The sequence below is a fragment of the Vulpes vulpes genome, chromosome 1, assembly GCF_048418805.1.
Source record: "Vulpes vulpes isolate BD-2025 chromosome 1, VulVul3, whole genome shotgun sequence".
Taxonomy (NCBI): Eukaryota; Metazoa; Chordata; class Mammalia; order Carnivora; family Canidae; genus Vulpes; species Vulpes vulpes.
Window position 1 is genome coordinate 10410637 of NC_132780.1, and position 12313 is coordinate 10422949.

Consider the following 12313-nt stretch of genomic DNA (forward strand, 5'->3'; position numbering starts at 1 on the left):
AGCTACACCGATGTGTCACTTCCACCCCAAATCCATAGTTTACATTAGGGTTTGCTCTTAGTATTGTACATTTTGTGGGTTTGTACAAATATATAATGACATGTACTTACCATTATAGTATCACACAGAATAGTTTTCCCTGCCCTGATTTCTCTGTGCTCCACCTATTATTCATCCTTACCCCCACCAACCCATGGCAACCAATGATCTTATTACTGTTTCCATAATTTTACTTTTCCCCCCAGAACATCATATAGTTGGAATCATACAGTATGCCTTTTCAGATTGCCTTCTTTCACTTACTACCATACACCTAAGTTTGCTCTGTTTTTTCTTGGCCCAATAGTTCTTTTTAGCACTGAATAGTATTCTATTGTCTGAATGTACCACAACTTCCTATCATTTTTAAATTTTGTCTATAGAGTTCTTGGAAAACGTTGGAGAGTCATTACTTATGGATTCAAATCCCAGCCCAGGCTTTACCCTTATCTGAGCTTGGTCAAGCGACTTGACTCTCTAAAACTCAGTTGCCTGGTTTGTAGCCACCTTAAGAGTTGTTAAGATTATGAACCTGTAAAAATGAACACCAAGGACATAGTACTGAGAAACCATGTTATTTAAAATCATAGACTGTCAGAACGTTTGCTCTTTGAAAGCATAGTAATAATAAGAAGGGGACATCTTACTGTTGCCTGGAGAGTCACTTTAACACAGAGAATCAGTTATGATTTCCAACCCACGTGCAGAGCTTCAGAGGGAAGTTTCTGGAGATGACACTGCACATTTATCTTAATCTTATAATTTCCCAAAAAAACCAGGACCTTGTGTCTGCTGCTCAGCCCAGACATGATGTTGACTCCATTACATCAGATCTGCTTTGCCTTGAGTCCATCAAAGCTCTGCTTAATGCAAATTTTATCTATCCTTCATTCTTCCCCAAAACTTATATTAACCTTGTGTCTTCCTTTGTTTGGTGAGTGACACTACACAGTTCCTCTAGAGAGCTTTTTCAAAAAAAGAAATATTTAGTAAATTGACTCAAGTGAACTAAGCTTAAATGATTCAGCACTGATAGTAGAAACATATATCGAAAACGTATAAAAGTGGGATGCCTGAAGTGGCTTGGTGGTTGAGCGTCTCCCTTCGGGTCAGGGCGTGATCCTGGAGTCCCAGGATCCAGTCCCACATCGGGCTCCCTACATGGAGCCTGCTTCTCCCTCTGCCTGTGTCTCTGCCTCTGTGTGTGTGTGTGTGTGTGTGTGTGTGTGTGTGTGTGTGTGTGTCATGAATAAATAAGTAAAATCTTTTTAAAAAATTCATTATCAAAAAAATAAAAAAATAAAAGTGAATATAAATTACCTAAGTATAGGATATTTATAGTTACACATGCATGCAACTTAGGTATTCAAAAACACATATATTGATTCAGGGGGAGGGGTGGAATCTGAGATACTAAAACTTAAATTTTCAAGACAGTGTGAAATAGGTTTCAACAACATTCTGCATGAATGTGAGGTGCTCTAATCTAAATACATGATGCTAGAAACATGGTTTATGTTCTAGACTGAACATTTGTGTTACCTCCCAAAATCCCTATGTTGAAAACTAATTTCTACTTGTGATGGTATTTGGAAATGGTGCCTTTGGTAGGGATTAGTGCCCTAATAAAAAATTCCCCAAAGACCTCCCTCCCTCACCTTTCTGCAAGGTGAGGACATGGCAAAAAGATGGTTATGAGCCAGGAAGCACATCCTCACCAGACACCAGGTCTGCTGGCACCTTGATTTTGGACTTTCCCAGCCTTCAGAACTATGAGAAACAAATTTGTTGTTCATAAGCCATTACCTGTGGTATCTTGTTATAGCAGCCTGAACAAACTAAGATAGTTGGTTTTAATTTTTTTAACAGTTATTGGTATAACATATTGGCTTATTAATAGCTAAGGCATTTTGCATACACAGTATCTCTGGAAAAAAATATTATTCGCTTTTATGTTTTAAACTCTGTCCTTTCAACATAATAGCCACATGCATTTATTATTTTTGTAATATTTTACTTATTCATGAGAGACACAGAGGGAGAGGGGCAGAGACACAGGCAGAGGGAGAAGCAGCCTCCATGCAGGGAGCCTGATGTGGGACCCGATCCCAAGACTCCAGGATCACGCCCCGGGCCGAAGGCAGGTGCTATCGGCTGAGCCAACCAGGCGTCCCAGCCACATGCATTTAAATGTCTCCTTTTGCAGCGAGTTAACAATTTTATCAGACAAGAAGTGTGTCCTTTCTATTCTCGGTTGTTGGCCTTTACAAGGATTTAACTATCAGGCATGTAACACTACATAACGTTTATCTGTGCCTCGCACAGGGTAGGAACAGACACAAAAAAATATGTTGATAGAATTAATTAGACACACCAAGTACAGGAGCAGTCACTTAAAGGGGGCAAATAAAACAGGATTTCAGTGTATCCATTTAAATTGTATTCTTTTCTTTAATGGGGAAAGCCTGGAGTGTTGATAGGGCAGTGGACAGCTTGGACTCGCACAGGTCTGGGAGGTGGATAGATTTTAAGCGGGCAAAGTAAGCCCAAAGCGCTGAGCGAACAAGATTCAGGCACTAGGAGGCAGAGCGGCACTAACTTCCCCGAAGGTCCCGCCTCCGCCTCTTTGTCCCTGCCCCGATCTCCTCCCCGCCAGCACTGCCTCATTCCCGCTGCGGTCGCCTGGACCGTGATGAAGCAGTTTCCGCCCTAACAAGGGTGGTCCGCCTCCTCCTGCTCTCGCGAGAACCGGTGGCCGAACGCTTTCCTTCCTTGCTCCACCGCTGGGTCCCCCATCACAGTTCCGCCCTTACTGCCCCCACTTCCGGCACGAAAAGCCGCTTCCTCCCGGGGGCGGGGGGGTCGCCCCGCTGGGGGCGCGGGCAGTGGTCCCGTCCCGCTTCTCTGCCCCCCCAAGTGCCCCTCAGCTTCCGCCACCACCGTCTCCGCCGCCGCTGTTCCTTCCGCCCCGATCAACGCAAACGAAGCCACTTCGCCACCCCCAGCTCAGGACCGGAGCTCTGTTTCGCTCCGGGAGAGGAAAGGGTGGGGAGGAAGCACACCTCCACCCCCGCGTGCCCTTGGCTTTTCCTCTGCCAGCCCGCCCCCTCGCCACACACCCTCCCATCTCCACCCAGGCGAAGCCGCTTTCGCCCTGAGAGAGGCGGAGCGGCTCGTCTGGTCCCGCTCTCGCGAGCTCTCGCACCTCTCGCGAGACTCGACGCCCGACTTGTGCGCCCGGGAAACCCCGTTGCTCCCTTTCCCCTGGCTGGCAGCGCGGAGGCCGCACGGTAAGGCGGGCGCTCCGGTTCATGCTGGGCGCTGGGCGTCAGGGCCCGGCCCTCCAGCCGGGATCGCGTACCGGGAAGGGCTCCGAGGCGACCGCGTGGGGCCGCCCCGCCCCCTGGAGCCGCAGCCACGTGCGAGCGGCAGGCCCGGACATGCCTTGGACCGCGCGGTCCGGGAACCGAGGCTGGACCGAGTGGGCGGCGGAGATGCGGGAGGCGCCCCCGAATCGGGCCAGGGTCGTCTCCGTCTCCATAGCGGCGCCAGACCGTGCTGGTGCGACCCGCAGAGACCGTGAGGCGCGGTGAAGTGGAGCGCCCGCAGGCGCCGGGGCCTTTAGGGCCCAGTTCCGAAGTGGGGCCTTGGGAAGTAATGGGAGTGCGGCGGTTTCGGTGTCGTGGGGGCCGCACCCCGTCCCCTGTCAGTCGTCTGCCCGGGTCCTGAGCTCACATGCTTGCTCTTTTTTTCTTCCAGATGCCTGGAGTTACTGTAAAAGACGTGAACCAGCAGGAGTTCGTCAGAGCTCTGGCAGCCTTCCTCAAAAAGTGAGTGTGGGGATCGGGGCTCGCGGCCTGTAGGGGCTGTGGTCTTTCCGGGCTCCTGGGCGGGCGTTTCTCTCCCCTGGTGGAGGGAGGCTTGTGTGAGGTCTCTGGAGTCTGCTTGTCTGCCTGAGGCCTGGCTCTGGCTTGTAATTGGGTTTCAGATGCTTTGTATTCTGGGACACGTGGGGCTCCCCTTAACCTACAGTTATGCTGAGCAGAGGGGATTTGGGGGAAGGAGTTTGTGGAGACTCCTGAATCGTGCCTCTCTCGCTGTTGATCCCAGGTCTGGGAAGCTGAAAGTCCCTGAATGGGTGGACACTGTCAAGCTGGCCAAGCATAAAGAGCTTGCTCCTTACGATGAGAACTGGTTCTACACACGAGCTGGTGAGGAACTGGGGCCTCTGCCTGGGTAGTGGGGGCCTGGGTGACCCCTGGCACAAACCATACCTCCCCATTCTCTGAGCCCAAGATCGGCAAGAGAGGTGAAACTTTTTTAAATTATAGTTGACCTACGGTGTGAGAGGAGAAACCTCTGACGGCCCTTGCGTGCTTGTGTGACACTTGATATCTTCACATTCTGAATTTGTTTTCTTCGTTTGTAAGAGGGTTAAGTGAGGACCTGTGGCTTCCTCTGAGCCTCCAGGGAAACCCAGGGTCAAGTGAGTGTTCATATTTTACTTAGAGGTGGTGTGTTTTGGAGGGAGGTATTTATGTTCATGGGGTCTGCACTTTCTGGGTTCAAATTCTTTACTGCTTAACTGTGGCCTCCCCATCTGCCTGTGCCTCTTGTTCTCTTCTCTAAAATGAGGCTGATGGAGATGCCTGGGTGGCTTACTGGTTGAGCATCTGCCTTCTTCTCAGGTTGTGATCCTGGGGTCCTGGATCCTCCACGAGACTCCATATCACATCAGGCTCTCCTCGGAGCCTGCTTCTACTGCCTGTGTCTCTGCCTTTGTCTCTCAGGAATGATTATGTAGAATCTTTAAAGAAAAAAAAATAAAATGGGGCTAATGAATGTACCATTGCAGGGTTGTAGTGGGAATCAAATGAGTTTACAACTGTTAAAATGCTCTGAAGTTTACTTGTGGCAGTAATCCTTCAAGAAAAGTCTTTTGTGTGTGTGTGTGTGTTTTAAGGTTTATTTATTTATGATAGACACAGAGAGAGAGAGGCAGAGACACAGGCAGAGGGAGAAGCAGGCTCCACGCAGGGAGCCCGATGTGGGACTCGATCCCGGGTCTCCAGGATCATGCCCTGGGCCAAAGGCAGGCACCAAACCGCTGAGCCACCCAGGGATCCCCTCTATTGTGTTTTTTAATGTTTAGATTATCAGACTCACTTTCTCATTGCCTCTTTAGTAAGTTATTCCTAAGAGGTTGGGGTCTGGCCAGATGATTCCTTTCTCTAAATCTTGGTAAGTTCCAAGTGCCTGAAAGAAAGCCTTATGGTCTCCCTGTAACCATTGCCAGTCCCAACTATTGGTTTTCCAGTGATGACAATTGGAAGGAATGACAAATGTAGTACCTGATAGCACAGTGCTCATTTTCACCTGTCCTTGACATTTTAAGTTTCCCCAAGCTGTCTCCTCATGAAGGCCTAATTTGGGGATGGGAGTGGTGGTGGTCAGTGCTCAATTGTTCTAGGTGGCAGCCTCTGCACAGGCCTTCACTGAGGGCCCTCAGCCTCTACAACCTTCGATCTTCCTCCATGACCTAGGGGCTCTATCCTGGCCAAAGCTTGTCTCCTGATAGGAAGTAGGTGGGAAGCAAGGTTTGAAATTGAGAAAACCTCCAGATGACCTTGAGGAGAGTTGACTTTGGTACAGATTGCCTTAGTGCTTTGGAATATGGACCATTTCATAGATTGGTGGATTGAATTATCTGTGAGGTCCACTCTTCATTGAGGCCTACACTGGGCACAGGGGCAGCAGCCTTAGGTCTCTGAGGTTGAAAAGGTCAACTCAGGTGGGAAGGGTGGGTGGCATTATGGTGGGAATCACTGCTGTGCTTTCAGGAGGAAAATGGGGTTGGTGAAGGAAAGCTGATGTGACTTGCCTGGGCACATGAATGAAGAGGTCTGGGTGAGACCACCACCCCATCCACCCATCTAGGGAAGAAAGCAAGCCTGCCCGATCCTGAGTTTTTTGGCAATGCCCCAAGAATCCATTGGTCATGGCAACTTTGGATCTAAGATGAGAATTTGAGGTAGCTTTTCCTATACGGTTAGGTACACATGCATATTTTGCTTAATTTGCCTTATCAAAAACCTCCCAGGTAGAATTGGTGGTTTCTGTTTCATGGTTGTTGTCAGGAACCTTAAGTAACTTGCCAGCTAGTGATGCCACAGTCCACCCCACCTGTGCCATCACTTCAAGGAGGGGGTCTCCAGCTCTCTTCCCTTAACTACACTTCATACTTTTATTTTTGGAGGTGGGGAGAGATTAATAGGAAATGAGAACAAGACTCTGGGCAGTACACACAGATGAGCCTTGCTGTAGGTGTGCCCCCTTTCTGCCTACCTCATCCCTCTGACAACTAAGTGTGTGTGCTCTTCTGGTCTCCCTTACTCAAGGTTCCCAGATTCCTTTTATTTTGGCGCGGGGTGGGGGGGTAAGATTTATTTATTCATGGAAGAAGCAGAGACCTAGGCAAAGGGAGAAGGTAGCCTCCCTGTGGGGAGTCTGATGCGGGACTCGATCCCAGGACCCCAGGATCACTACCTGAGCCAAAGGCATATACTCAACCACTGAGCCACCTAGCTCCCCCCTCCCGCCCCCATTTGTTTTTTACCTCTATTTTCCAGCTGCCTCAATGGTATATAGCCTGGTGATTCTAGACAGGTCTGTTGGGTACATTTTTGTTGGGATACTGCTACGCCTGTTTGTTTACATCCACACCAGAGGTAGAGTTGTAGTTGTCCAGACCACATGGCCTACAAGGCCAAAAATATTTACTCTGACCCTTTACAGGAAAAGTTTGCCAGCCTAGTTAGAGTTCTCCCATACTTCAGACAAGTCATAGGAGATACTCTGCTATCAAAGAGGAAACTAAGGTGCCCATGGGGTGAAGTGACCCTGGGAGGGCATGGCAAGCTAACTCCAAAACAGTCTGCTGTATTTGCTTTTTTCTTTATTTGGATCATGAGGCCTTGGCCTCTTCTCTCCTTGGAGATTTGGAGCCAAAGCACAGTAGGACAGTGGCCTGTTCTGGTAGGCTGAGCTCTGGCAGTGGGTGGGTGGTGTGGGACTTGACTTCTGGAGGCATGTTGATAGAGCCATTGTGGAGTGAACAGGTTTTGATCTCTGGTGGAGGCAATAAAAAGGTATTTGGCAGAGCCTTCCTGAGGACTCTGAAGAGGGACAGAGCTAGAGGAGTTTAAGAGATCCCAAGTCAGTGAGTGACTGCTGAATTGGGACATTGGAGTGCATTTCATTGTAGGATGGAACCTGGTTGTCTCTGACCCCTGCTCGGGGCTGGGCAGTCACTCATGTTGTGTTACTGGCAGAATCAAGACCTTGGAGGAAGAAGATCAGGGGTGACAATGTCAGAAAGTCATTTTTGTCTTTAAAAGCTTAGCAGGGATCCCTGGGTGGCGCAGCAGTTTAGCGCCTGCCTTTGGCCCAGGGCGCGATCCTGGAGACCCGGGATCGAATCCCATGTCGGGCTCCCGGTGCATGGAGCCTGCTTCTCCCTCTGCCTGTGTCTCTGCCTCTCTCTCATCTCTCTGTGACTATCATAAATAAATAAATAAAAATAATAAAAATTTTTAAAAAATAAAATAAAAGCTTAGCAGAGGAGGGTTGGGGGCAAGATGTACATGAGAGGCTTCCTTTTCCCACTTTGTGACTCGGTAGATGAGGATGGGGTCACAGATCTGAATTTAAACAAGCTGTTGAGATGCTGGCTTGCAAAGACACTTGTGTAATTTCCTTGGTCCGCCAGGTGCTCCAGTGCATTCTGACCCTCTTCTCTCTGGTGGCCCCATGCTGCTGGTCCTTCCTTCAGAGTTGGAGGCACCAAGTGACTCCTGGATACTTGGAATAGGATTTCCCCCAGAGGAGTGGAGCAGAAAGCCTTTAGAGGGACTTGAGAAGCCATATGACAGCATTTGACTCCCTGTGGCCCTCATAAACAGCATCTAGGATGGCCTGGATTTGTGATGTTACAACTCCACTTCAAAAGAGGTTGGGGGCTGGGTCTTCTTCAGGGGTGGAGGGGTGCGAAAAATTGGTCAATATTTCGTAGAATTTGTTTATTTTGACTAACAACTTTCATTTTGTGGAGTTAGTACTCTTCAGGAGAATAATTAACAAGGTGAGGGGGGCACCTCGGCTTGTGATGTCTGACACCATACCAGATAGTTTCATGCAGCTTTAAAAAACAAATTAGGGGCACCTGACTGGCTTGGTTGGTGAAATGTCTGCCTTCGCCTCCAGTCACGATCCCAGGGTCCTGAGATAGAATCTGGCATTGGTCTCTGCTCAGTGGGGACCCTACTTCTCCCTCTCTCTGCCACTCTGCCTACTTACGCTCATTTGCTCTGTCAAATAAAATATTTTTTTAAAGAACTTTAAAGCAACCCGCCACCCCACCATTTCAAAGAAACTAATGGTTGGACTTTACTGGAGCTTATTCTCTGCCACTCATTTCTCAGGATTTGAGTAAGTCTTCCCCTTTAGGTACCATGACCCAGACCACCTGAAACGGAAATGGACTCTCACAGCTGATGAGGAGTAGTGTTGGGATTCAGACTCTTTGGTATTAGACAGTTCGGGTTTAGGTACCCCTTTTTATACAGAGCCCAGATCGGGTTTGGGCAGAGTGTTAATCCTATCTTGGCCAGGCCTCTCCTGGGCAGCTGTGTGCTTAGGAATATGCATCTCACCCCCTTCCTGAGGCTGTCCTACTCTCACCCAGGCCAAGCTGTGGAAGGAAGGATGGTGGCTGTTGGGCATGTGAGCTGGTAAAGTCTGGAGTTCTTCAGAGATGTGTCCCTGGAAAGGGAGTTTTGGTCCTAGAGGTGGTGTTGGGAGGGTAAGGGGTAAAGTGGGGACGGGAAGAACCAAGGAGAATGGTTTTTAAGGTGAGCAGCAGCCAGAAGCAGTTGTTCTAATAGGTGGTGAAGGGTTCATCTGTGCTATGGCTCCCAGAAGCCCACAGCTGTAGCTGGAGATCATGTTACAGGGGTGCAGGGGCCTGGGGAGCAAGTGGTGTGGAAGAGCTACTCTGGGAGGGACAAGCAGAGGGGTGGCATAGCCCTCTTCAACTGGTCAAGTCCCCCACCCCCAGGGGGTCGTGGACATGGCCCAGCACCCAGCTCTTCCAAGTAAGTAGTTACTGAGGAAGTGAGTCCTGATTGCCCCTTTGATCTGCGGGACTAAACCTGACTTGCTGGTCTCCGGGGGCCCTGGAATGACCTGGAGTCCTTGTATCTCGGGCCCCAATTCCTTAATGTGCAGTGGCCCCCTGAGGTAGAAAGCCAGAACAATCTGGAGGGGCAGTCTCTCAGGGCTGTGTGACTCCAGGCCAGTGAGTACTTTCTGGAGCCTGTTTGCTTTTCTGTGAAGGAGACTAGCCTTAGGCACCTGTGCAGTGCTCACAGCCACGCTCCTCTGAGGGACTGTTAACTCCTGGTTCTCAGATGAGGGTGAGGACTTGCCAAGGCCATGCCATCAGGCCAGGTGCTGAGGGTATCTTACTGCCTCATGGAAGAGAGTGAAAAGCAGATCGTCCAGTGCCTGGTGGAGAAGCGATTCTGTAGGACAGAACCGTGAGGGAGTGGGGACTTGCCCAAGCAAGGCTAGGGATAAGAACCTTGTGTCCACAGAGTGGGTGACACCCGTTCCAGGTTGCACGGGGCATCCACCCTGACCCTGAGTTCTCCAGGGCTGAGGGGCTTGGGGAGCTGCACTCCGGTAAGCGACATGTCCCCTCCCCTACCTTCCTGCCCCTTGGGCCTGGGCACATGGAGATGGACAGTTGTGGCTTAGGCATTTTCTAGGCTCTAGCTACAGGTTAGAGTCCTCCTTCATGGCAGCATAGCTGTGGTGGGGCAGCTTGGTGGTAGGGGCCTGGAACTGGGCCTTGGTGCATCTTCGCAGCTCCCCAGGCCATATGAAGGGAAATATTAGCTTCCACACGTGCACAGAATTGATAGGTGTGACCTCGAGCAAAGCCCTTCCCTCAGCCTGTCTCGGCTATGGAAAGGAAGGGTCCTCACATCTTCCACGCACCCCACAGCTTCCACAGCACGGCACCTGTACCTCCGGGGCGGCGCTGGGGTCGGCTCCATGACTAAGATCTACGGGGGACGTCAGAGAAACGGGGTCATGCCCAGCCACTTCAGCAGAGGCTCCAAGAGCGTGGCCCGCAGGGTCCTCCAAGCCCTAGAGGGGCTGAAAATGGTGGAAAAGGACCAAGATGGGTAAGTGGGAATGGCGGGTGATGGAAGAGACCTGGGGCCAGATCATCTGTAAGGAAGTGATCTAGAGCCATCCTTCCCCCTGTGGAGAGGTGTCCAGTCTGTCCTGCACGGTCTGCAGCTGCCCCTCAGGCAGGCAGGGGATTCAGCAGAGAAGCCAACAGTCAGGGGCCTCACCCCGACCTCTCTGGCTGACTACCCCGAGCTCTAGGAAGGTAATTTAGCGACTGTCCGCTTTCATTAGCCTGCTCGTTAACTTTTCCCAATTGATTTTTCGGGGCTTTTGATCTAATGCTTGCACAAACGACACCCCAGCAGCTCTCAGGGGGGCTCCCACTCCTGCCCCCAGCTTGTTAGAATGCAGCCGACTGGGATCCCTGGGTGGCGCAGCGGTTTGGCGCCTGCCTTTGGCCCAGGGCATGATCCTGGAGACCCGGGATTGAATCCCACGTCCGGCTCCCGGTGCATGGAGCCTGCTTCTCCCTCTGCCTGTGTCTCTGCCTCTCTCTCTCTCTCTCTGTGTGACTATTATAAATAAATTTAAAAAAAAAAAAAAAAGAATGCAGCCAACTAGGGCCCTCAGTGGGACTTGGCTGGTGTCATGTGCTCCCATGGCCAGGTGCCTTCTTGGGAAGCCTGGCTCACATCCAGGAGGGGTCTGGCAGTGACAGGGCTGAGAGCCAGCACTGATGGGGGCACATGACCCTTCTCCCACAGGGGCCGCAAACTGACACCTCAGGGACAGCGGGATCTGGACAGAATTGCCGGACAGGTGAGGACTGGTGCCTTAGTCACTGCCTGGGCATTTTCAGAGCCCAGGCTTTGTTAGAGTTTCCTCCCCTGGAGGGCATGGCCTGGGCTGGTGGGGGTCAGAGAGGGCTGTCTGGGGTGGGGAGTGGGGGGCAGGAGAAGACATTTCTGAATTCCTGCCAGCGCTGGTTGAAAATGTGGGTGCCGGAGTGAGGGGACCCCAAGCCTGAGGTGCAGCCGGGTTGGTTTCTCATGCAGGGCATGTTTCTGCACACACAACTCCCTCTTCCCAGGTCAGCCTTCTTAGGATTCTGGCTGCAGTGTTTCCTCCTATTTTTCATGCTTACTGAGCACCAGATGGGACGGCTGTGGAGAGGGGGAGTCAAGCCAGCTCAGAACTCGGGTCTCCATCCACATGACTGACTGGCTGGACACCTTGGGGCAGAGTCCATTTGCCTGGAGCCACCCCCGTCTGTAGAGCGGTCTGTCCTTGCCCGCATCAGAGGGTGGTAGTGAGGGCTCAGTGAGCTACAGCAGCAGGAGCCCCCAGGTTTTCTTCTTCATGTTAACTCAGACCTCCTAGGAGCTCTGGAGGGGGCTCAGTCACTTAGTCAAGTAGCAAGAGAGAATAGAAGGTGTCAGCCCCCTGGGAGTCCCAAGGGTGGCCTAGAAGGAACCAGTGAACTGTGCCAGGGCAGGGCCGGGCCTTACACAGACACCCCTGGGGTGACAGGGCAATGGGTGTTGGAATCCCCCTAATATGCTCAAGTCCCAGTTGGCACTTCTGTAAAATGAGGGAGTACCTGAGGTGGTAGGGATCCAGGGATCCGATCGGCTGAACACCTGTCAGGCCACGAATCCAGTTGGCTGGTGTCCCTTGGATAGTGAGGAGGTGCTCCGAAGTGCCGAACTCCAGCCCACAGCTGATCTTAATTACTCTCCCATCTTTTCCCGCAGGTGGCAGCTGCCAACAAGAAGCATTAGAACAAATGCTGGGTTAATAAATTGCCTCATTCGTAGTGCTGGTCCCAGTCTCTTGATTGGCTGGTCCTCTTCAGTTTGGAGGCCCAAGGAGGGAGCACTGCAGCACTGCAGCACTGCGCCGCCCTTCCTTCCCTCGTGAAAGGGGGACTAGGGGGCCCCTGGGTGGCTGCAGCACCAATAGCCAGTAAAACCCAAGGCCCAGCCTTGCCGGTTCAAGCACTTCTCCCGCAACCGGGGTGGCTCCAGACCTGGAGGCTCTTGCCCCTCCTCCCACGTCCTGCCTTTGCAGTTTT

The 12313-nt window shown here is 51.3% G+C and overlaps 1 protein-coding gene across 1 annotated transcript; it reads left to right on the forward strand.

Moving 5' to 3' along the window:
• Positions 1-3208: 3208 nt before the first annotated feature.
• On the forward strand, positions 3209-12055 carry RPS19 (ribosomal protein S19). Its single transcript, XM_026013974.2, has 6 exons — positions 3209-3329; positions 3799-3869; positions 4150-4250; positions 10106-10289; positions 11004-11058; positions 11994-12055. The coding sequence occupies exons 2-6, from the start codon at positions 3799-3801 to the stop codon at positions 12018-12020; spliced, it is 438 nt and encodes a 145-aa protein (XP_025869759.1). The 5' UTR covers positions 3209-3329; the 3' UTR covers positions 12021-12055.
• Positions 12056-12313: the final 258 nt, after the last annotated feature.